The 25,679-nt window shown below is 48.5% G+C and overlaps 1 protein-coding gene across 1 annotated transcript; it reads left to right on the top strand.

Moving 5' to 3' along the window:
- Positions 1 to 1,411: 1,411 nt before the first annotated feature.
- On the top strand, positions 1,412 to 24,506 carry SARM1 (sterile alpha and TIR motif containing 1). The gene is given in 13 exon segments (XM_061562032.1): positions 1,412 to 1,487; positions 4,220 to 4,866; positions 8,565 to 8,875; positions 8,877 to 8,951; positions 10,378 to 10,608; positions 12,958 to 13,170; positions 14,348 to 14,439; positions 15,126 to 15,303; positions 15,305 to 15,365; positions 15,907 to 16,018; positions 17,198 to 17,387; positions 17,854 to 17,975; positions 19,036 to 24,506. Coding segments are annotated over 12 exon segments (2,307 nt in total). The 5' UTR covers positions 1,412 to 1,487; positions 4,220 to 4,340; the 3' UTR covers positions 19,232 to 24,506.
- Positions 24,507 to 25,679: the final 1,173 nt, after the last annotated feature.

Genomic DNA, 25,679 nt, shown 5'->3' with positions numbered 1-25,679 from the left:
CGGGTGGTGGTTGGGTTTTAACGACACATTTATGTTTACGTGATCTAACAACACCCCCCCCCCCCCTCTTCATTGTATTATGGATGATTTAAAACACGTAGGATTTCGCGACCAATGTCATTCAAATCTGGCTGTCGTCTGATGTTCACTGTGGAAGTCACGTTTACCATGGGAGTCCAGTTCACCGTGGAAGTCAGTTTGCCATGGAAGTCCAGTTTACCATGGGAGTCCAGTTCACCATGGAAGTCCAGTTCACCATGGGAGTCCAGTTTACTATGGGAGTCCAGTTCACCATGGAAGTCCAGTTCAACATGGAAGTCCAGTTTGCCATGGAAGTCCAGTTTACCATGGAAGTCCAGTTTCCTATGGAGGTCCAGTTTACCATGGGAGTCCAGTTCACCATGGAAGTCCAGCTTACCATGGAAGTCCAGTTTACCATGGAAGTCCAGTTTACCATGGGAGTCCAGTTCACCATGGAAGTCAGTTCACGATGGAAGTCTAGTTTACCATGGAAGTCCAGCTTACCATGGAAGTCCAGTTTACCATGGAAGTCAGTTCACGATGGAAGTCTAGTTTACCATGGAAGTCCAGTTTACCATGGGAGTCCAGTTCACCATGGAAGTCCAGCTTACCATGGAAGTCCAGTTTACCATGGGAGTCCAGTTCACCATGGAAGTCAGTTCACGATGGAAGTCTAGTTTACCATGGAAGTCCAGCTTACCATGGAAGTCCAGTTTACCATGGAAGTCAGTTCACGATGGAAGTCTAGTTCACCATGGAAGTCCAGTTTACCATGGGAGTCCAGTTCACCATGGAAGTCCAGCTTACCATGGAAGTCCAGTTTACCATGGGAGTCCAGTTCACCATGGAAGTCAGTTCACGATGGAAGTCTAGTTTACCATGGAAGTCCAGCTTACCATGGAAGTCCAGTTTACCATGGAAGTCAGTTCACGATGGAAGTCTAGTTTACCATGGAAGTCCAGTTTACCATGGGAGTCCAGTTCACCATGGAAGTCCAGCTTACCATGGAAGTCCAGTTTACCATGGAAGTCAGTTCACGATGGAAGTCCAGTTTACCATGGAAGTCCAGTTCACCATGGAAGTCCAGTTCACCATGGAAGTCCAGTTCACCATGGACAGTGGTCGGCAACCTGCGGCTCATTAAGGACTGCTCTTGAAATATTGATTTGTTTTATATTTTAACACCTACAGTATACCGAATTCGAACAAAACGTCTCGTTATTTTGGCGTGATTTAATACCACCGGGGGCGGTGTGCGGATCGTGTCCCGGCTCACTAACCCCACCTGGTGGCCAGGATCTAGCGGCGAAGGTAAATGTTGTCCGAGTTAAGCTCCACCACACCAGTGAAAGCGTCAAAGGAAAAGGTTTTTTTCCCTTCCCCTCCTAGCCTGGTTATTTATAGCCGGGCCCATGACGTCTCGCTACAGTGCATCCTTCCCGGCCGCAGCGCTGCGGGCGGTAACGGTAAGAAGAGCCGCTCTCTAACTAACTAACATCATCATCACCACCATCATCAACATCATCATCATTGACACGTGCGTATTTGTTCATTTGATGCGCCTCCTTTGGAAGTGTATCTTGTTCAAACAACAGCTCCCGATCATTGTACCGTCAACGCTGTGCGGATGTCTGCGTCGTTACGAATGCTTTTGAGCGTAACCAGCCCCGTTACTAAACGCCAGAAGATAGATGATTGATCCGGCCAATGTTACTGCGTTGTCTTGCGTTGTTTAGAAGTGGCAACGTTCGAGGGATAACGCCTGCGAGCATCACCTGAACGCCACATGCGCGCCCTGCAACTAGAGTTTACAGCAAGGCTGTAGCCATGGAGTCAACATTGGGGGGGGGGGGGACCAAATCATCCAGGGTGTCTGGGGGTCCCAACCCAGAAAAATAATCTAAAATTTTAAACTAATTTCCTGCCTAAATTATTTAAAAATTCACTAACACATGGGATGGGCTTTATTTAGTTATTTTTGACAATAATATCTAATAGTGTATTGTATTACATTGCTCTGTTTTTACTTTTGTTTTTACCATTTCTTGTTTCATCGTATGTATTTGCAGAGATTAGGGATTAATAAAGTAGAACCATAACCACAATAAAAAAACTGAAATCAATGCATTGATTTATATGAAGACAATTCCAGATATTGTGGCCAAGGTTAAGTAAATTGTTGTTTTTATTTACATAGCGTAGCAATTGTTTATAGCAATATATTGTGGGGGACATTTTGAGCATATTTGAATATTGGGGGGGGGGGGGGATGTGTCGACAACTACACGAATAATTATTCTTTATCTTCTTTGGATGTTTCGGTAAAGTCACGTAAAGAGGTTCAAAGAAAATAAAAAACTACGACGTTTTGATCGCAACACAAGCGGTTGTCTTCAGGAAAAGGGGGGCTTAGCTTCCAAGGCAAACTGTTTATAAAGGTTTGAAATGGGCGTAGCCAAAATGTCAGCAGCCAATGATAATGCAAGTGGTGGGAAGCGACCGTGACGGTGGTGGGTTTTCCCACCAATCAAAGGGCTGCCCAGTAAAAATTTGCATGATAATGTAAGATCGTTGAGCGGCCTCCACGGCGGGCGCCCGAGGTGGCTATGTTAATGTGAGAGATTAGCATGTTAATGCAGAGGTCGCAATCGGGTGCCCGATACCCGTACCCTACCCGATACCCGGCTACCCGTACCCGGCCGGGTATCGGTTAGGGTTAGGGGTTAGGGTTAGTGTTGGCCCACATGTATAAGATAAGTAATAATTTGCATCATTGTGCATGTCAGTAAGAAAATAAATAATGTCCATACCTGTCGAACCCTTATCAGTTGCCTACCTTATTAGAGACCAATTCAGACCTTATTGGTCACCCCGTGCCCTTATAAATCTCAACGTTCATCCTACAAATTCCCATCAAAATGTTTGCCCGTATTGAAACGGCTCTACGCCGTATGGATCTGGAAACTCAATTTCCCTGTACAAGAATACGGGTGAACCGTATGGTTTTACAGGTTTGAATGTCTCCTTTGGAATTCTGTCTCCACGTAAAAACAAAATTAAAGTACTGTACCGAATTTTTACACAACCATCAGACCCACGGCCTTCTGGGAGTGCACGTGTTAAGCAGCATTAATTGATATACAGTACATGAAAACGCTGTGGACCGATATGCAATGTCTCATAAGTAGTCATACTTGCTTGAATCAATGCTGGTGAACTGGCAGAGGTTATAGGCAAGGTCATGCTCTCTAAGACATGGGTCTAGTTTGACGCACATTTTTATAATACACTAGCAGGAATAGAATAATTGGCGTCGTTGTGGAGAATATGCGAATAAGCAGACAATACATCTCCTGTACAAGAGCAATGTGGTTAGGGTTGTCTGCTGTTTAGTATGCGGTCAACAATGCTTGACTCAGGGAGGAGGACGCCCCTGCCATGCATAGCCCCATGGGATGTTGGCTATCAACAACAAGGCAACTCCTATGACTAATTGGGAATAGGACGCAAGCGTAGGATTGATCACCCTGTCGCTAGCCGCCTTTGGGAGGGTGTATAGTGTGAAAGGCCGAAACACCCTAGGAACCAAAGGTACACTAGGTACACTACTGACGATGCGCTCCCCAAATTTCACCAGGCTCACTGTTCATGAACTCTTGGAAGTGCTTGCACAAAGGATAGTAACATCTCATCCTGTGTTCTTGAATCTGAGTGGGCAGTGGAAGATGGACATGGCTTCATTTTGTCGGGGGGAGTGGTGGTGCAGTGATTAGCACAATTCGCTATGAAACTGATGAATTCCCGGCAACAGCAAACATCAGTGGCAAGTGAAATCTGAAGTGGTTCTGCACCGCCTCTTCGTCACCAACGTGCACTGGCCAGTGTGGTGAGATATGATCAAACAACCCTCATGAATGACACAATGAGGGGAAGCTGTTTTCCAATGACTTGGCAATGGCTTGACAACAACGCGTTTTAAAGTAGGAAATAATAATTAAGCAACTCCATGTCACTCTTGCAATTGAGACTGTCCTTGTCTCTTGAGTTCTCACGTGATTCAACTTGAATTTAACAATTGAAGCTGCATTATTTTATACCTGGTATTTTCGATATTATTCATGAAGGCAGTGGCTTGCACTGGCAATGGCATAACATCCACCTCGTGTTAATTACTTGGCACCTCATCGTTTCCCCACAGAAATAACCTGTCACCCGTGGCTGAAATTGAACCGTCACCCCTGTGTGAACTGGCTCTGTGGCGGGTGTGCTGACCACTCGGCCACGCGGCCCCCGACTGCAACGAGGCAACCCTGACACAGATGAAGAAGTCGGGCCGCTCCTCGCACACGAAGCTGTGCTCCTGCTGGCCCACGTCCTCATCCCGCACGCCTCCTCCCGACCACCAGCAGCTTCGCGAGCAAAGCTCCCCGCACCGCAGCCCAGCGCCGTCCGCCATGCAGGCGCCTGACCCGGATTCCCAGCACGCCGACGATGGCCGCCGGGAGCTCGAGCGACTCTTGCCGCGGCTCGTCGACGGCGTGCGGCGTCTGAAGGAGCTGGCGACGCCCGACTCCCCGGTGGGAGAGAGCGACGGGCGGCCGAGGCAGGACGTGGCAGAGGAGGAGGTGGCCACCTTGGCTGGGCTGGAGGCCACGTTGCAGGAGGCGTGGGCCACGCCCGTGGTGGGCCGCGAAGTGGCCACGGAGCTGTGCTCCACACTGCGGCTTCAGGGGGGACTCGAGCTGCTGCTATCGCTGCTCGCTTCGTGCAGGCCTCACGTGAGGCCCGGGGCGGCCGAGCTTCTGCAGCAGGTCCTTACGACCGACAACAGGTGCTTGCTCGCACGTTGACGTCTTAAGGCGCGGTGCCACGACGGAAACAACATGGCCACTTGCGTCGAGGGCAGGGAGAAAGAGGGCAGCACGCCCTCTTGAAGCAATTCAAACACATCTGTCTAAGAATTGGAAACAAATTGCTAAACAAAGACCTCCCGTGTAGCCTGCAATGTAAGCTACACGGAAGGTGTTAATTTAGCTAATTTAGACCAAATGTGCAAATGTGAAGTGGTTCAAACCACTTTACACAAACAGTAAGCCAGAACTGAACCTTTCAAACTCATTTTAACCGATTTAACCGTAACTGATTTCAAATGTTCTTTCTGTGCACCCAAACCGCACATGAAAACCAACCCCCTGACTAGGAGTCAGAGGTCGCAAACGGGTTTTGATTCCTTACCCGTACCCGGCCGCACCAGGGTCGTAAATGGGTACCCGTACCCGTACCCGGCCGGGTACGTGTACCCGTACGCTACCCGTACCCTACCCGAAATGAGTGACAAACGGTTACTCACCAGTGACTCACGGCCTACCCGTACCCGGCCGCACCAGGGTCGCAAACCGGTACCCGTACCCGTACCCGGCTGGGTACGGGTAGCCGGGTATCGGGTAGGGTACGGGTATCAGGTACCCGATTGCGACCTCTGCTAGGAGTGTGCGAGTGATAACGAGGGGAGTGCGAGGTTAACTGGGAGTGTGGGACTTGTTTGCCAGTTCCTTGGATGAATTTAACAGAGGACAGTGCTTGACAAATCTGTGTTGGTGGCCGTTGTCCTAGTTCTGTATAATAACTACGACGTCGTGCCTCACTAATGAGCATTGTATAACTCTGCTGTGGTTCAGCTATTAATTGGACCGAGTTACTCGTGGCAAGTGATTACATAGGCCATGGCATGATAGTTTCTGAAAAGCAAGGATGTTTACGGTTGGTGTTGGCCACCTCCTCCTCTTTTTCATTGTGAGGTTGGTGCACTCATACAGGCAGGCAGCGCAGTGGCTTGGTTCGCGGTCGAGTTTAACGTCATCCACAGTCATCTGCACTGTCAGACACGCCGGCCTGTGAGTCGGTGATAAAATAAAACTACAAACCCATCATCGCAGCAGCAGCTGCACATTCCATTGCTTGCCCTCTAAGCTGGGACGTGTTGTCTGCCAATGCGATAACGGTGCAATAATTTTAAACATTAATAGTTGATGCTACCCTCATTAATAGCTTACTTGCTGTGGAATTGCTTATCTACAGATAAACAAAAAATCTGCTGTATAAGTGAATGCACTCTCGGTTTCTAATTGTGAGCGATTTGATCATTGTTAGCGAGAACAATCTTCTCGTATACTGGACTGGCTCGCCAAATTTGTTTTACAACTGAGGTTGAGTGAAAGTATAAAACTGTAAAATAATGTCAGGAGTGATTGTTGGAATCTGGCCATAAGCACACGGGAATTTAAGCGACACTATACTGTACTAGAAAAGGCACAAGGCCAACGAGGAATAATGGGGTTCTAAAGCCAGCCAAGCGTATTTTCATCAAGTGGCCTCGCCAGGGCCAATGCTTGTAATACGTCCCTAATTGGAAGCATACTGTACAATACAGTTTTCGATGTGTGTAGCGTATAAATGCAACTGTATCTCAAGACAATGTAAATACAATAATTGTTTTTTTTACCCTTTTATTTGGCAACAAAACTGACATCTTTTTTTACGAGGAGTCATGTTTGCATAGACCACAATACATGCAGTCATAATGCTAACAAAAAACATAACTCTGATAATGTATGCACTGTCCTTGAAGTTGATTGGTCCACACCCGAGACAGCTTTCCTTAGAGCCTAGTCTCACATGGGTTGGACCAGATGACGCCAAAAGGCAGAATGACACTAGGCTCTAAGGAAAGCTGTCTCGGGTGTGAACCAATCAACTTCAAGGACAGTGCATACATTATCAGAGTTATGTTTTTTTATTTGCATTATGACTGCAGGTATTGTGGTCTATGCAAACATGACTCCTCGTAAAAAAAGGTGTCAGTTTTGTTGCCAGATAAAAGGGTAAAAAACCAATGATCATATTTTTTACTGGCAAATGAGGTACCAATAATGTAAATACAGTCGGCCATGTGCATGGGAAGGAAAAACAAGTCACAGATACTGTATGTATTCTTTCAGCCGAGAAGAAGAGGAAGTTCTTACACTTGGACTTCAATGACAACAGGGAGTTGGCAGGATGGAAAGCTGGGGTGGGGAAGTTCTAAACTGCAAGAGCAGCACAGTAAGAACGACTTCCCACAGAAAAAAGGTTCACTTGAAACTTGAATAGATCCCTTGGTTGCTGTAGCGGAGAGTGTGAAGAGGTGTAGAGTGAGAAGTAAGAGGTAGGTAAGGGCTAGTCCGTAGGCAATCGTGAAGATTCCAAGGGTGATCATAAAATTGAGCCAGGCCTGAATTGGGAGCCAGTGACAGGATCGGAATATCGGGGTAATGTGGTCACGATTTATGGGTGTGGGTGAGAAGTCTTGTAGTATCACTTGGTGTTTACCTACATGCGAAGTCACACCATCATCCACAGCAGAAGAACATCCTCATCAAGGATGCTTATGCACCGAGCGAGAAGAGTGTCCCATGCAGAGCACATAGAAGTAGAAATGTAACGTGTCAAACGAGCATAAAAATAACAGCTATAGGCTAACAACAGACTACAAGGGCATCTAGACAGATGCCTCTGAACCATTTACGGTATAGTTAAAGCTATAAAACTACATCTGTAAAACTTAACTGCAGGCACCGCGGGTTAAATTGCTAGGATCCTAAACAAACATAACATCAAAGTTCGGTTTAACACGAGTCAGCAATGTGCAACAGTTGTTTGCAACAATGTGCAACAGTTGTTTGCAACAATGTGCAACAGTCTTGAAAAGTCTCAAGCCACCAGTGACGAGCTTTATTGCTCAGTACATTGGCACGAATAAATAATCGTAGTAAACAAGACAATTACAAGAATTTTGGCATAAAACTACCATGTAGCCTAACCCAAAAATAAATATGAAAAAATATGAAAAACCTGCATTTTAAGTTACCATTTGGGATCATCTGAATTTTGGAGGTGAAGGATTTGGGAAGATCATAGCAGAGAGAGTTACAGTAATTGAGTCAGGATGTGATGAGAGCACGGATGCGGGTCTCGGCAGCAGCTGAAACAAGGAAATGGAAGATGTATGAGACATTGCACAGATGGAGGAGGTACGAGGTCTTTGCAACGTTGATGGATTTGTGACAATCATTGCCTTGATACATTTTGTAGTAAAAAGTCATGCTCAATATTTTGCTCGACCAGTTGTTGGCCTTGTTAGCAGTGAATGATTCCTCACTGCCTCGGTGCACTTCATGACTCATTAAACCAAACAAGGCCTGCCTATTGGTGCTATTGATCCTACTGATGGATGGTTTAGCTCATCTTACTGATGATGGTGCTGTTGATTATACTGATGGTGTTGCAGCTAATTCTTATAGTGATGGTGCAGCTGATCTTACTGATTATGATGATGGTGCTGCTGATCATACTGATGATGATGGTGCAGCTAATTCTTATGGTGATGGTGCAGCTGATCTTACTGATGATGATGATGTTGCAGCTAATTTTTATGGTGATGGTGCTGCTGACCCTAATGCTGCCTCTGCTGGTGCCTGCCCTTGGGCTGCGGAAACGTGCGGCAGGGAAGTGGATCGCGCGCTTTGGGCTCGGCGCCGTGCTGGGCCTGGCCAAGGAGCGCGAGGACGCGCGCACGGTGCGCGCCACCGCCGCCATCCTGCAGCACATGTTCAAGAACTCAGAGGAGACGTGCTCGCTGCTGGTGTGCGAAGGCGGCTTGGACGCCGTGCTCTTCTGGTGCCGCCTGTTGGACGTGGACGTCCTGCGCGACTGCGCCGCCGCCATCGCCAACTGCGCCATGTACGGCGGGCCCGACAACCACCGGCGCATGGTGGACAAGAAGGCGGCCGAGTGGCTCTTCCCGCTGGCGTTCAGCTGCCGACAAGCGCGTGCGTCTGTCGGCTAGCCTCGCCATCGCCGTGCTCGTCAACAACAAGGAGGTTCAGCAAAAGGTGTGTCGGGTCGCTCGTGCGTAATTATTAGTTGTGTTTCGATTTAAAGCTTTCGTGACTGCAAGGATTCATCTTCTTGGTTCTTTCGGTAAAGTCACGTAGAATGTAAATAATAAAATAATAAAAATAAAACAAAATAATTTTCATGACGTTTCGGCCACAACGCAAGCAGCCGTCCTCAGAGTCTGAAGACAGACCTGTTTTCCACCTGAGGACGGCTGCTTGCGTTGTGGCCGAAACGTCGTGAGAATTATTTTATTATGTTTTATTTTTATTGTTTTATTATTTACATTCTACGTGACTTTACCGAAAGAACCAAGAAGAAGAATTATTAGTTGTGTTTTTATTTACTCTTGTTATTCTTGTTTACCCAGCAAAGCCTACCTTTGCATTTTATATGGCGCTCAAACGACTCGGCAATTCAAACGCGCTTCACGTAAACACCTCATTTCAAATATTTCGAAGAGCACCGCCAGTGGCAGCTGTCCCTGTGTTCTGGCACAAGGTGACTCGGCATTGGCCTGCAAGTGGTCATTAGACTGCCAGTTTGGTCCGACGATTGCTGCGTGTGATAGCAATTGAGTAATTTGTTGGTCATTTTTTGGAATTTCCTAATTTACAGTGGCTGTCTTCAGATGCAGTTCAGTGTTCATTGTTTTTAGTTCCGTGTTCATTTACCTTGACAGGCTTTGTAACTACAAGCTCATATTCTTGGTTCTTTCAGTAAAGTCACGTATAAGGGAAATAATAAAATAATATTAATATAAAACATTAAAAATTATCACGACGTTTCGACTGCAACACAAGCAATCATCATCCCCCGTGTGGATTTCACACCTGATGATGATTGCTTGTGTTGCAGTCGAAAAGTCGTGAGAATTTTATTGTTTTATATATTGAAATTTTTTATTTTATTATTTCCCTTCTACGTGACTTTACCGAAAGAACCAAGAATATGAATCCCTGCAGTCACTGAAGCTTTAAATCAAAACTACAAGCTCGACTGCAGTTCATGTGGAGCCTAATGAGAGCCAGTAATATCTTGCCCGTGCTCTCGGAGAATAAAATCTTTCGGCTTGATTAGCAATTCAGGATCTGCCGATTAAAAGTGTTCATATAAAGCACTTCATTAAAAAAAGGGGAGAAATAGCATGACGGCTAACAAAGGGGATTTTTGTACAGCGCTCCCAATCACATCGCGCTCGTGTGTTTCGCGAGCTAAAAATGCAAGAGCGAAACTGATAACATTTCAATCTGAAATATTGTCAAATTCGAGCTGTCTTCCCTAGCTGCGTGTTAAGCACTGATGCGGTGCAGTAGCGTGTGATTGTCGACGGCCACCACACTTGGGTGTTGGTGGCCGTGGGGGGGTCGACTTGCGGAAGGTGGAGGGGGGGGGTGGTTGATGTCTCCGTGTGCCACCCAGGTGCTGAGTTCGGGCACGTTGGAGCTCGTGGAGCCGTTCATCGCCTCGCTGGACCCGGAGAAGCACGCGCAGGAGCTGCTGACCTCGCGCGACGACATGCAGGGCCGCACCGTTCAGTACCTGCAGCAGCTGCTGCCGCTGCTGGACAGCTCGCGTGTGGAGCCGCAGTGCGTCGCCGCGTTCTACTTCTGCGTCGAGGCCATGATCAAGACGCAGCAGCAGCACGGCGAGGTGCGCGGTGGCGTCGCTGAGCTGTTCCGTTTTGTCTACGACGCAAGCCGCAAAGCAACTAGCCCTTGCGATTGCTGCGCGTGTCGCGGCCGCTTGCCGTGCGCCTAATGTTGTGGTCACTGCAGTTTCAGCTGTCATACCCGCGAATACGAGTATCGCGGATCTCCCTTGTAATATAGCCAGGCAACTAGCTGAATGGGTTCATCTATGCAACAAATCAAATAAACTCAACATGTCAGTGCAGTTGACCTCGCTAGAGAGCTCCTTACTGTACATAACTCTCATGCTTTTCATCATTATGAAGCTCAATCCCACTTGTTGGACAGCTTGGGATGCACATCCTAGGTGCGTATCGTTGAGATGAGAACTGTGTTTAAGGTTCACCAGCTAAGGATAAAAAAGCGTTAATGCTATTTTCTCTGCCCGTCTGTCCGTCCATCTTGGTTGGCAACATGAAGTCACGATGATCTCGTAAAGATGATCCAACGCGAATGACGTTTTTCTGTGCACAGTCGTATTGCTTTGAAAGATTCACCCCGATTGAAAATCGACCAAATTGATGAAAAAATTATTTCCCACAATTTTTTTTTTTTACAATGCCGAATAGAAAAGCCATTTCAGCTCGAGCGGGGACGTCACGCACAGCCATACGTACGTCTCCCAACGACATCGTCGTGCGACGCCATCGGCAGGCGTGCCACGTCGCATCAGGCACCTCATGATGTTACCTCGTGTGACTCAGAAGGCAACGTTATTCATCATCCACCTCAATCCACTGCCGGGTGAAGGCCTCAACCCAAGCAGCTATTAACCCTCACGATGGCCCTGCGATGTAACAATCCGCCCAGCACCTGCACGGGAGCTGATTTCATTGCTCGATTTCCACGGTGACGTTTAAAAGTAACAGACTAATATACAAAAAATGCGATTCCTATTGTTGAGCCAGTGGAATATAGCTTACACTATTATCCGCCGTAGTTTCCATCACTGTGAGCACTGCAGCAGCTGCAGCGGCTGACGGTGACGGAATTGAGCGCGGATGTCGTGCGGTCTGTTGCGTTGGCGCTGGCGAAGGGTAGCGCCCACGAGCGTTGTCGATTACTCTCCGTTCCGCTCGTGCATCACAGTCTGATGTCGCCTGTGGTCGCTGAGAAGCGTATTTTCTAAACCACAGCAGGCAATCTTTGTTCCACGTAAATTAACATGCTTTTGGGGGGGGGGGGTGGAACTGATGTATAATCTCATCCACTTCCAGATCACATTTAAAATCCTGCTGTTAACATTTAAAGTCTTGGGACGGCACAGGTCCTGTTTATGTCTCTGATCTTTTGGAGAGAAATGTTCCTTCCAGAAGTCTTAGATCCTGAGCCTTCTTGTGACGCCTCGGTTGAGATGTGTTACCTCGGGAGGGCGCTCATTCCATTGTCTGGCTCCCAGGTTGTGGAACAACCTCCCCGTTGACATAAGGGAAGCTGGTAGTCCGTGCACATTTAAACGGTTCCTGAAGACCCATCTCTTCGGTTTGATACAAATCCCCATGAGTTGATCTGCCTGTCAGGTTGACACCACTATTTGATGGTCAGTTTATGGGGCCTGTTTACTCACTCGGGGAGTGTATTGATGTTTTTTTTAATTAAGTTTAACGAATATTGCGTCGTGTCATTTAAATTTGTATTGATGCAATGTTGTATACGTTTTAATGTGTCCATCTGGGAAGCGCTCTGACAATTTTCTTGTGAAGGGCGCTATCCTAAATAATGTTTGATTGATTATCTGTGCTTGTCAACTGCATACAATCACTGTAGTTGTTTATTCCCAACAATTTTTGGCTTGCTCACAAAGTATGGAGCGCCGTCGTCTGCTCTGCCAAATGTTGGATACGCTCTGCGGTTGATTAAACTAAACCAACAATAGATAAAATCGACAAAACACACGATTACATGTACATTGAACGATGAAAGTTCTCTATTTATACACACACCATTTTATTTAAAAATAAGCAATAGCTGTTACTCATTTGAATTGAGCTTATTTAAGAAGACAAAAAAAACTGAATGAAAACATCAGACAACTTGTTTAAAAATCGATCATTTTTTGTGACCTCACATCTGGTAATTGTCACGCACGGAGCCTCTGAGTTTGGGAATGTTGACTTTTGAGCCAGTGTTTCTACAAAAGAATATTCCAGCCATCGGGCCTTGCTCTGATCCATCTATTCACATCTGTTGGCTGCAAGGATGTCCTCTATTGTACTGCATTGCAATGTGTGGCTCGCGGAATAAGTAATAAAAACATCTATCTGTGCGGATGCGATGTTTTTGGTCACCGGTCGCGGTGCAACCCCGACAGCTCTTCCAGGAGATCGGTGTGGTGCAGAGCCTCAAGCGGCTGGTGAGCTACTCTTCCAGTGGCACGGCGTGCCGTCTCGCTCACCGCACACTAACCATCCTGGGAGAGGAGCCACCCGTCCGCCTCCCCACCACCGTGCCATCGTGGAGACCGACACACGTGCAGGCCTGGCTGCGGCAGGTCGGGTTCTGCAAGTACGCTCCGCTGTTCCAGGTGATCCTTGCTGCCGCCACTCGCACATTCTCTCGTTCTCCACCGTTCCCCTCGCTTAACTCCTGCCGCCCCCCCTTTCTACACTCATGTAATATAAATCCGGCGGAGCTACAAAAAATCTGCGCTCCAATAATCTGCAAACTCTTGTTATTTGCGTATTGCCCGCGGTTCGCAGGACTGTTGATCATGAAACCCGTTAAAGTATTTCGGATATCTTGATCTCTCTTCCGAGAGCGGTTATTTCCTCGGAGGCGGCAGAAGGCAGCAGTCAGTGGCTCTGGATGAAGAGGAAAGACCCCAGCTGGGCCCCAAAGTGAGAGGGCCAGGAGGTATGCAGTCAACAATGCTTGACTCAGGGAGGAGGACGCCCCTGCCATGCATAGTCCCATGGGATGTTGGCTACCAACAACAAGGCAACTCCTATGACTAATTGGGAATGGGACGCAAGCGTAGGATTGATCACCCTGTCGCTGGCCGCCTTTGGGGAGGGTGTATAGTATGAAAGGCCGAAACACCCTAGGAACCAAAGGGTCACTACTGACGATGCGCTCCCCAAATTTCACCAGGCTCACTGTTCATGAACTCTTGGAAGTGCTTGCACAAAGGATAGTAACATCTCATCCTGTGTTCTTTGGAATCTCCCATAATCTGATTCACGATATGGTCCTCCCACGTATCACGGGGGATTATTGGATTTCTGCTGTAGTCATTAAGGAACGCTAAATCATGCTGAAGCGCATCTAGTGCGCGGTGCCTTCTTATTGCACTGTGGACAGGAACTGCATCTTCAGGTCACGCCTGAAGCGGCTGTCCTTGCTCTTGTTTTGTGCGAATGTTCCACACGACGGGGTCACGATTAGGAAAGCACGTTCACCGTACGTACATTCTCAGTTTAGCGACATGGCCACCGACAGCAGCATATCTCAAGTACTGTCGTTTGCAGGCCCTTTGCAATGGGCAAGCGCAGCTCCGACAAGTAGCGAGGTGCCATCCCGTGCGGACACTTTGTTTTACAGTTATTCAGAGTTTATTACATCTGCCGGCACCTCTCCCCCTCTCTCTCTCTCTCCCACTGTCACTTTCCTTCACTGCCTTCCTATCTCTGCCCGTGTTGGCAGACTTTCAGAAGAGCTTTCAGCTCACTTGAGCCGAAAACGGCTGTCCGTCATGTTTTCAGGAGCTCCAAGTGGACGGGGATTTGCTGTTGCTGCTGAGCGAACAGGATCTGAGCGGTGACTTTGCGATGAAGGAGAGCGTCACGAGGAGGAGGTAAATCCCGCGCTCATGGAGAGGCACCGTAACTGCAGTTCTTTGTCATTTGTAACCAGACATCTGCAGAAGTGAGTCTCTTTTAGTGAAGGAGATGCTCATCGAAATACAATAAAATATCGTCAGTAGAAAATCGTGCAAAATAAAATAACTATTTAAGAGCATTTGAATGTGTGCATCTACATCGTAAAAAGTAACGTATTTTTATTGAGATAGGGAGAAATATATGGATTTGTCAGTACAAGCTATATACATACTCTTTGGTTCTTTCGGTAAAGTCACGTAGGTAGAAAATAATAGATCACGACGTTTCGATCGCAACACAAGCAATCGTCATCAGGCGGGACAACCAAAGCAAGAAGAAACTGCTTCTACCTACGTGACTTTACCGAAAGAACCAAAGAGTATGGATTCCTGCAGTCACGAAAGCTTCAAATCAAGCTATATACACTTTGCAGCTGCTGTATGTGTTTAGTTGTCCTTCCCCTGCACCTCCGATTAGCACGGTTGGCGACATACAGTGCGAAATAAGTTTAACATACATCCAGCTGGCCAAACGGGATCATCGTTGCATAACAAATAAATGTTATAATTGCGTAAAAAGTACGAAGCTGCAGGCGAGTTTCGCTCGGTGAGGCGACGCGGCCTTGTGACTGCCGCAACCTGCCGACGTGTCCCGGTGTCAGGTTCCTGCGGGAGCTGGCGGAGCTTAAGACGTACGCGGACTACAGCGCGTGCGATGGCAGCAAGCTGTGCGAGTGGCTGAACCGCGTGGGGCCCGGTTTCCGCCGCTACACCTACGGGCTGCTACGCGCCGGCGTCACGCGGCCCTTCCTGGCGCAGCTCACGGACGCGCAACTCACCCGACGACTGCTGCGTCGACAACGGCGTGCACCGCGCCACCATCCTCGCCGCCGCCGCCAGGGGTAACAAGCGTGCGTGTGTGCGTGCGTCTGTGCGTGCGTCCGGAGGCCTGGCCAGGCGTGGTGGTGCATGCCTGTGATCCGGTGACGCAATTGCAATAAAACTAAATCGCATGTTTGCATAATGCCCACCGCCATCGTCGTCAGCTATCGTTGCCCGTAATTATTTTTTACTGTGGAAATATGGTCGAAAGGCCAAAACTAAACTTATACCAGCGGCTAGGGTCAGACGTTGGTCTACAAATCTTGTTTAGGCAGAAATAACCCATGTAGACCGAGGGTCAGGTGTATATGGTTTCCAGAAGCAGACTTTTCAGCAGTGAGCATTGGCGACTATACTATACCGATGAGTCCTAATAAGAACGAAACCTGTGCACGGTTGTCAACATCTGTATCAGTGCCGCCCGTCATTTGGTCACATTTTTACCGAAACGTCTTTAGACGGTGACCTCAGGCAAGAGAATCACAGTGAGAGTCTTGAGGAACCATTGATGGTGCCTGCATGACGTGCACGTGTTTGCGTGTCTGTTTTGAAACGTACCAGCTGCTGCGGACGTGGGCTCCCCGGTGAGCAGCGGGGGCGAGAGCCCCGCGAGCGGCGACAAGCCCGACGTCTTCATCAGCTACCGACGCGCCACTGGCTCGCAGATGGCCAGGTGAGCGGGCCTCCGGGCAACCGAGCAAGTCTGGATAAGTCTATTCTGGCTATGCCAAGGGATCGGTAACCAAAATCAAACTTTCGTGACTGAAGGGATTCATCTTCTTGGTTCTTTTGGGAAAGTCACGTAGAAGGGAAATAATAAAAATAAAACATAATAAAATACAATTCTCACGACGTTTCGGCCACAACGCAAGCAGCCGTCCTCAGGTGAAGAACAGGGCTGTCGGAAAGACAGCGTCAGCTTGCGTTGTGGCCGAAACGTCGTGAGAATTGCATTTTATAATGTTTTATTTTTATTATTTTATTATTTCCCTTCTACGTGACTTTACTGAAAGAACCAAGAAGACAAAATCAAACTAACATTTTTCAAAATATATTACCAGGAAAGGCCCACTGAGCTCTTTAGCTCTTTTTCAGACCTGGCCACAAGTGATAGCCAAACGAAATGGCTTACGTGGAGATTTCTAGCAGCCAATTTACTCTAAACCCATGTTTCTAAATGTGCATGGAAAAACCGAAGGACCTGGAGAAAAATCCACATGACTATGGGGAGAGCATGCAGACAACCTCCTGGATACCAGGCAAGGTATTTAACAGCTCGCCACCATGGCGCCCGAAATAATAAGAAAAGCCATTTTTTTTCGACTTTGGTCAAAAAAAATATTTCAAGAGCCGCGATGCATGCGAGTCTAAGACAGTGGTCCTTAATAAATAACATCATGAAGCAGTTCTTAAAGAGCCGCATGCGACCCCTGAGCTATATGAATACAAATAGTATTATAATTGCAAAGGTGATCACTGTTTCTTAATTGATTTCGACAGTCCAACTTAATTGGATAGCAATACAGGTTCCCATTACTTTATGCGGGTACGGTTTGTGCGATTTCGCATCCATGCCGCTAAACAATTTCTCCCCAAAATCCGCTATATTATGCGATTCGATTCACTCATACGCGGCTATGTGGTCGGACGCGGAACGAAATTTTGCGTGTACCATATGCGCCACTCGGCAGGCAGCCGTCTCATGCGGTATCGCTTTGTGAGCCCTTTTCTTGGAACGCATATTTTTACCAGCGCCGCACAGAGCGAGGGAAACCTACACGAGGAAATGTTTGGGGGAGCCATAGTGGCCCGCTGCGTTGTCCATGCGTGTTCGCGCCGCCACCGTGTGCAGCCTGCTCAAGGTGCACCTGCAGCTGCACGGCTTCAGCGCCTTCCTGGACGTGGAGAAGCTCACATCCGGCAAGTTCGAGGAGAAGCTGCTGGCAAGCGTGCGCGCCGCTCAGAGCTTCCTGCTCGTGCTCACGCCCAACGCCCTTGATAAGTGCATGCAGGACGTGGACCACAAGGACTGGGTGCACAAGGTAACCTACAGCGCGGCGGCACGCGACGCCACTTATCGGGTGGTCACATGGCCCTGCGGCATCGCGTTAAGACGCTTGTTTATGTACGTATGTTAAATGTTGAACTTCTTTCGCGCAGTGCGTAGCCAACCGTGCTGATCGGAGGTGTTTCCGAGGTTCGTGGTTCAAATCCGGCAGGCCACCCTGGTTAGTACTGCAGGTGTATTAAAATGCGCGCTGTCTGTTTCCTCACAGTAGATGCTGGAGATCCCGGGACGCAGTCTGACATGAGTAGGCCGTTATGGGCCAGCGTCATGCTCTAACTTTGAACGTTTGCCTTCTAAATACTCAATTTGAGATTGCACACGGCAACGTCACACGGAAACGCACGGTTGTGTTTGCACTTGCGAGGGATATGGAAGTCGCATCGCACAGGGACCACAGGTGTGAGAGTTCCTCTCACCGCTCGGTGTTTTTATCCATCCAGGAAATAGTGACGGCACTGCAGTCCAAGAAGAACATCGTTCCCGTGTACGACAAGTTTGAGTGGCCGGACCCCAGCAGCCTTCCCGAGGACATGCGTGGAATTCTCAAGTTCAACGGCATCAAGTGAGAGAGCCAGCATCGGCGGCAGCAGTGGGCTGGTAGCGCGGTCCAAATGCACGCGTGGCATCGGCCCCGTTTGAGTACCAGAGGTCGCAACCGGGTACCCGATACCCGTACCCTACCCGATACCCGGCTACCCGTACCCGGCCGGGTACCCGTTTGCGACCCTGGTGCGGCTGGGTACGGGTAGGCCGTGAGTCACTGGTGAGTAACCGTTTGTCACTCATTTCCCAACGTCTTGTCTCTTCTCACAATTCAAGTTCCTAGAATTAACCCACCCGCGCCTGCAACATGGCTTCATCCAAGAGGTCGCAATCAGGTACCCGATACCCTTACCCTACCCGTACCCGGCCGGGTACGGGTACGGGTAAGGAGTCAAAACCCGTTTGCGACCTCTGTTGAGTACCCTACTAGCCATACCTATACAGAGTACCGACCTGGTGGCTTAGAAGTCGAGCGAATCCATGGCTCAGAAAACAACCACAAGTTAGAGACATCGTATTGACTTGAGAAAAGTAAATGGGCTTGGGCAGGGGCACATTGCGAGACGGACTGATGGTCGATAGTTTAGAATTAACGTAGTGAGTAGTCAAGGAATGGAACACATCCGAGAGGATGGTCACAGCGGAGATGGAATGTTTAAACGCGTTTGTGTTGCGTATAAAAGCCGTGGTAGGTGGCGGTGGCGATGACTGGTCATAGCATGGCAGCCAAAGGAGGGAAGATGCTTAAGAGGGTGACTCACAGGGGGATGGATGGGATTAGCTCAAGTCCACAAGGGACGGTAATGACATGCGGAGGCCATAATTCAGCAGTGGATAAGACGCGGCTGACGGAAATGAAATATTTGTCAATATTGTATTTTCACATGTATGACACTACACATAGTTCGTACTTTTGAAATCCTGACGTGAACCAGCTGTCCGTGTGTCCACCTCGATCCGCAGTCTTGTGACGGCGCTGACCCTTTTGCTTTTGTTTACCGCCCCCTAACCCCGACCCTGGCCCAACGTCGCCCCCACCTCGCCCCACCCTGTTTGCTGCGACCCCTAAACCCACGCAGATGGTCCCACGAGTACCAGGACGCGACCATTGAGAAAATCGTTCGTTTCCTCAAGCGGCTGAGTGAGGGGCCTCTGCACGGCATGGAAGCGAACGGCGGCGGCGGCATCGCCGACAGTGGCTCCTGCTGCTGCCGCGAGGGTCAGGCTGCTGCTGCCAATCACCATCACGTGGAGCCCACGAGCCCCACGCAGTGACGGTGCCTCATGCCAGCTCTCGCGCACCAGTCGACACTCGTCAGGTCTGTGTGCCCGGAGGAGCGACTGGGTTGGATTGGGCCTTGGGTTAACGAACGACTGCGGAAGCACTTGGCAGCGTGGATGCTTTGGCAGTCATTAGTTTGAATACGTAATATTTAGTTCTGCCCTTGGCAGCATTCACGGACATAACTGGCAGGTGTTTCTTTGCTGGGTGCTCGCAGGTCATGCAAAAGCACTCTTTTTCTCGCCAGCCCTACAATCCTCTGCCAGCACCTATAAAAGAGGGCTGACCCCCCCTAACAGGCTGTGTCAGATGAGGCAGCGGTGGAGAGGGGGGGGAGGGGCAGCCTCCATTGCGCTTGGTTTCGTGAAATATGGAAGAAGTCTGAGAAGCTTGCGCCATCCTGCCACTCCCCTCGTCGTGTCCCTGCATGGGGACGGCACGGCAGGCAGGGCGGGATTGCATTCGGTCGTCGAAGGCAGGAGAATTGCGCCATGCACACGTGCGGTACCGATCTGAAAGTGCTGCCCCACCTGGTCAGCTTCTGATTGTCCGTGATGAAGATCGAAGGACGAGGTGATGAAAGAAAAATAGATAAAGGGAAGACTGCCCAGCTCTCTCTGCGGGAGTGTGGTCAAGCCTCGCCATCTTTACTAGGTGCTGGAGAAGAAGTAGACAAGGCCAAAGAACAGTTGCTGTTCACGACCTGAGAACACCGAGGATATATCTAGCAGTCATGGCTGTGAGTGCTGTCAGGCCATACCATCATAATATAGGGTTGTTAAAACACAGCCTCCCTCTAATCTGAAATCGCCTACACCAAACTCCTACTAATCCACATTTTCACCAAATGCCTCAAAGCAGGGCACCTTCTGAAGGAGTCTGGAGATCCTGGGCTTTCATGGTGGAAGTTGTTGAGCTAGTATACAGTTGCATAAAAAGAGCTGAAAATCAACCCCTTCAAATACCTGCAATAATAATAATAATGAAAGTGCATGGGAAATCACACATGCATGGTATTTTTGCTACAAGTAGTGTTCACCAGTTTCCCATGGTTGCCTACGAGTTACAGATGTTTGGGAATGAATCGTTGCAACAAAAAAAAGTTCCGATCTGCAGTTGCTGATTTAACTCCAGTCGAGCGACGTGTTTATTTACAGAGCAGTTCATTTCTGTTAAGAGTCACTCGACGGTGCCACGTGGCCCAGAGTGCCCACGCGAGGCTCCGCTCTCTTCTCTGCCGATGACGAGACCCTACCACCGTCAGTGGCACCTACCCCCACGCGGTGAAGCATTCCCCCTCTGCCTTCCCAGCAGGGGTCCCCCCCCCTCCCCAAAGCCTGAGGAATTGTCCCTACTCTGCAGGTTGAGCCTGGCAAGGGTCCATTGAGACATACAGTAAAACCTTGGATTGCGAGCGTAATTCGTTCCGGAAACGTGTTTGTAATCCAAAGCACTCGTACATAAGTTGTGATCACGTGACGCACGGCAGACAAAGCGTATACACGTACTACTCGTATTGCAAGACCTCGCTCGTTTATCAAATGAATATTTATTTGAAAAATGTGCTCGTCTTGCAAAACACTCGCAGACCAAGTTACTTGCAATCCAAGGTTTTACTGTATGTCTATTATGCCAGAAGGACCTAAACATAAACGGTACAGGTTCGGACACCAGTGTGTTACAATTGACATATTGACAAAAACATACTATGTTAGTCTTCACAACATTTGTGGCGTTTTCTTTTTTGCAAAAGCCAATCTTTGTTTTGCTTAGTGGTCCAAGAGGAAATTTCAGAATCAGAATATTTATTTGTACTGGAAAAATCCGATGCGCTATGAAGCTTTTTTTCAAAGATGCCCAGTAAAATTGTCAAGTCTCCGGTATGACAGCTATTAGCTCAGGAGCCCATGTTCAATGATTTTTCCACTTCCAAATTACTAAGTGTTGATGTAGGTTATGCATGATCGTCGTGTTGAAAACAACGTGTGCAGCAAACTTGAATATGCAGTCGGTTGCCTGATGAAAGGACTTGACAAAGCTAAAAACATAAATCAAAGTACATTGCAATCAATAACTAACAATAAGGTAACTCACCCAACACTGGATTTAAAACATACAATACACACCATAAATACCATATATACACAGGGAGCAAATACGAAATGTACAAAATGGGCCTAACGTGTATGTATATTGAACTTTCACACCGTACGTAGCCAACCATGCTAATTGGAGGTGCGGCGGAAGGACAACAAACTAAACACAAAAAACTGTTCTGTGTTGGTAAAAGGAAAGCCTTTGTGAATGTTTGATGTGAACTATATCGAATTGCCACAATTTACAATTTAGCAGGATTTATGCTAAAATTGGCAGGAATTAATTTTCCACCAACACAAGAATCAGGCCGAGTGTCAGTTAAAAAATCCGTGATGTGGGGATTTTTTGCTGATTCTGGAATCCTGTGACACGCCGTGGAAATTACTCTAATTATCTGTCAGAATAAATCACAGATTTGAGGAGTTTTTTGCCGCACTACTCCGATAATCCGCTTGAAAAAGTTCCTACAAACCATAAGCGTGCTACAAACTATGGGATTCGCGGATTATTGGAGGATTTTTTGTAGTTTGTATCTGTATGTGGCGCGTTGGGAGCCACCCCGTTTAGCTTTGAGCATGCGCGCGTCACTGCCATGGACAGGAAATACAGGGTCCAAGTATATGCAATCGGTAGCGAACAAAAGTTATTTTCCGAGCCCTGGATTTCAAATACACATTTGTATCACCTGCGCCATGAGCAGTGATGTAGCCTGCATCTCGATCACAGTTTACGACCGCGGTGGCCGTGTCGAAAGTGATAAAGATGCATGGTTTGCAATATTTTTCTGTTCTTCCTGCTGGACATGCTGCGTTTCACATAGGGTGCCATATCCCGAAGTGCAATGTCAGCTGTAATTGACGTGAATCAAAGGGATGTTTTAAGAGTACATTACCATGAAGCTGAAAGTGGTAATATAGATTTTTTTTAAACTCACCAATGAAGGTGGTGAGTTCATTTAATTTTACTTTTATGGCTATTCTTTGTTGGTGCCTAGTCCATTCCAGCCTATGACACATGTATGTTCCTTGCTGTTTGTGCTTGACGTCTGGATATGAACAGTTTGTTATACTTGAATGTGAAGAACATGAAGATGATTTTTAAGACACCCGCAGTCCACTCTTTCATTGATCTCAAGTGAAAGTCTTGGTCCCAGCCATCGTATCAGCACAGATTTGCATAATAGAGCCTGCCAGTATTATGAAAGTAATCACATTTAAGTAATAATAAAGTCGTAATAATCTAATATAGAGTAATAATTATCAAAAGTATGAGTCACCTTGCAGAAATGTACTCCTTTGAATTCCCAGAGTAAAAAGACACAAAAGGTGATTTGAAGACAAAAAAAGGGAAATTGTCACCATTGGTCCGATCATATCTTGCATGTAACGTGACATACTTTTTATCTGGCAACAAAATAGGTGTTAAGATGTTAAAACACCAAACTGAAACCTGTTACAAGGAATCATGTCTGCATTAACCACAACACTTGTGGTCAGAATGCAAACAAAAAACGTACTCTGATAATATATGCATTGTCTTTGAAACTGATTGGTCCACACCAGCTTTATTTTGAGCCTAGTCTCAAATGGTGTTAGACCAGAAGACGCCACAAAGACACAATGCACTATCAGAGTAATGAGAGCTTGGGGCGCGCAGCTACATCATGGGACCTCCTTTGCCAGTACCAAAATATGAGAATAGGTTTTCCCATTTTTTTGGCAACAAAACAGTTGTGTTAAGATGTTAAAACACCAAAATCGTGGTCGTGTTAGGCAGGAGCAGGACAATAGGAAAACCTATATACGGGCGTCATCCTTGTCAGGAATCATCAGTACAATATAGCCATGATTTACAACTGCTGCCTTTTGCCACAGGTGCTTTATGCGGACAAACCCTCTCCTGGTCAGTCTGCAGAAAAACCATCACACACTCGTTTTTATTTGCCTAATGACAGAATGTTGATGCCGATGTCATTGCAGCCCGGATCGTGTTGAGCTTGCCCTCGATGCCTGACGGTTGCAAAACCCTCGTGGCATGGATGAGCAGAGCAAGGTGGACGTCAATGTTCTGCCCGTCACCTTGTTTTGCCTTGCCTCGAGGCAGGGACGGTGCCTTGCACAGTGGTCATCACGAGCTGGGAGATTCCGACCCCGCTGGGCTGCGAGGTGGCGATATGGCAGTACAGAAAGTTGAGTTGCGAAACCAATCTGTTAATACATTTTGATCCTTATTCTCTGGTAGTGGGTTATCTCTGGGCAATAGTTTCCTCCCACTTGGAAAGCACTTGGAAAGGAATTGGTTGAACATCGCCAAACGCAGCAGCCACCCGAAAAGGATTCTTGATATTTTGGCTATCCTGGATAAATAACGAGGATTATTAAGATGTTAAAGCTTGCATTTTCTTGTGACATCCAGTGATGGCAGGACTCTGGGTGTTTGTGGTAGACGTCAGAATTTATGGCACTCAATAACGCCCTTGCCACAATTGGACCTCTTCTGTCTTCCAATGTAAGTCCACGCCAATACCCTATCTGCTGCAGCCATACCAGTCATGTTCATATAAAAAAAATCCGTTATCCATATAAAGCATTGACCCACCTTTATTCTTTAAACATTTGCTCATCAGAGTGAGGTCGGTCCACTGAAGAGGTTCCAGTGGGGCTGGCACAGAACTATGGAACTTGACACTTGCATAACCTAGTACCTTCCACCCCACCGCTGAGCCGTGATCCGTACACGGTATAAGGGACAATTGCCAATTCCAGCCATTACAAAGAACATGTTGTTTTTTTTAGATTTGAGGTTTTCGTGACTGCAAGGATCCATACTCTTTGGTTATTTCGGTAAAGTCACGTAGGTGAAATATAATAATAAAAATAATAAAATGAATTTAGTTATTTTCATTTTATTATTTCATCTACGTGACTTTACCGAAAGAGCCAAAGAGTAAACATCTTGTTTGTGGCATTTAAATTCAACCTAGACATTTTAACTGCTTCGAAGTTTAGGTCACGATCTCTTTTTACCATTTCCACAAAATGCGTAATTTTGCGTGCTCTTTTCCAAACTCACGTTTTCATATTTGCACTCATTTAAAAGTGAAGACGATATTCATTTGTTTCAAAACACACATCACGTTTCGCATCGAGTAATAAATGCATATTTTTGCTGCGTTGGTCGTTCCTTGTGTTCTCACTTTTGCTCACGAGCCGTGAAGAAACCACGGCGTGGTTCCACGCTACCCTGGATAGAAAGCGTCTCGCATTAAACGTTGAGTTTTATAAGGGCACCACGGGGTGACCAGCCCCACCCCACCCAGCCCCAACCCTCCCCTCCCACCCAGCCCCACCCCTCCCACCCAGCCCCACCCCACCTACCCAGCCCCACCCCTCCCACCCAGCCCCACATCTCCCACCCAGCCCCACCCCACCCCTCCCACCCAGCCCCACCCCACCCAGCCCCACCCCTCCCACCCAGCCCCACATCTCCCACCCAGCCCCACCCCTCCCACCCAGCCCCACCCCACCCAGCCCCACCCCTCCCATCCAGCCCCACCCCTCCCACCCAGCCCCACCCTCCCCACCCAGCCCCACCCTCCCCACCCAGCCCCACCCTCCCCACCCAGCCCCCACCCTCCCCACCCAGCCCCACCCTCCCCACCCAGCCCCACCCCACCTACCCAGCCCCACCCCTCCCACCCAGCCCCACATCTCCCACCCAGCCCCACATCTCCCACCCAGCCCCACCCCACCCAGCCCCACCCCTCCCACCCAGCCCCACATCTCCCACCCAGCCCCACCCCTCCCACCCAGCCCCACCCCACCCAGCCCCACCCCTCCCATCCAGCCCCACCCCTCCCACCCAGCCCCACCCTCCCCACCCAGCCCCACCCTCCCCACCCAGCCCCACCCTCCCCACCCAGCCCCACCCCACCTACCCAGCCCCACCCAGCCCCACCCCTCCCACCCAGCCCCACCCCACCCAGCCCCACCCCTCCCATCCAGCCCCACCCTCCCCACCCAGCCCCACCCCTCCCACCCAGCCCCACCCCTCCCATCCAGCCCCACCCTCCCCACCCAGCCCCACCCCTCCCATCCAGCCCCACCCAGCCCCACCCCTCCCACCCAGCCCTACCCCTCCCACCCAGCCCCACCCCTCCCACCCAGCCCCTCCCCACCCAGCCCCTCCCCACCCTCTCCACCCAGCCCCACCCCTCCCATTTTTGGATGCACGACGGACGGACACAATAATCCCCTGTGGGCTGGTGTAACCTGGCGGTTCCTACCAGCAACATCAGTGACACAGAGCCAACTTAATCCTCGCTCGCTCTGCGCCGCATATAAG

Source organism: Lethenteron reissneri, chromosome 28, assembly GCF_015708825.2.
Source record: "Lethenteron reissneri isolate LAM-NWPU_2019-01 chromosome 28, ASM1570882v1, whole genome shotgun sequence".
NCBI classification, from domain to species: domain Eukaryota; kingdom Metazoa; phylum Chordata; class Hyperoartia; order Petromyzontiformes; family Petromyzontidae; genus Lethenteron; species Lethenteron reissneri.
Note: the sequence above shows the minus strand (reverse complement) of the source record. Positions and strands in the feature narration are given on the sequence as shown.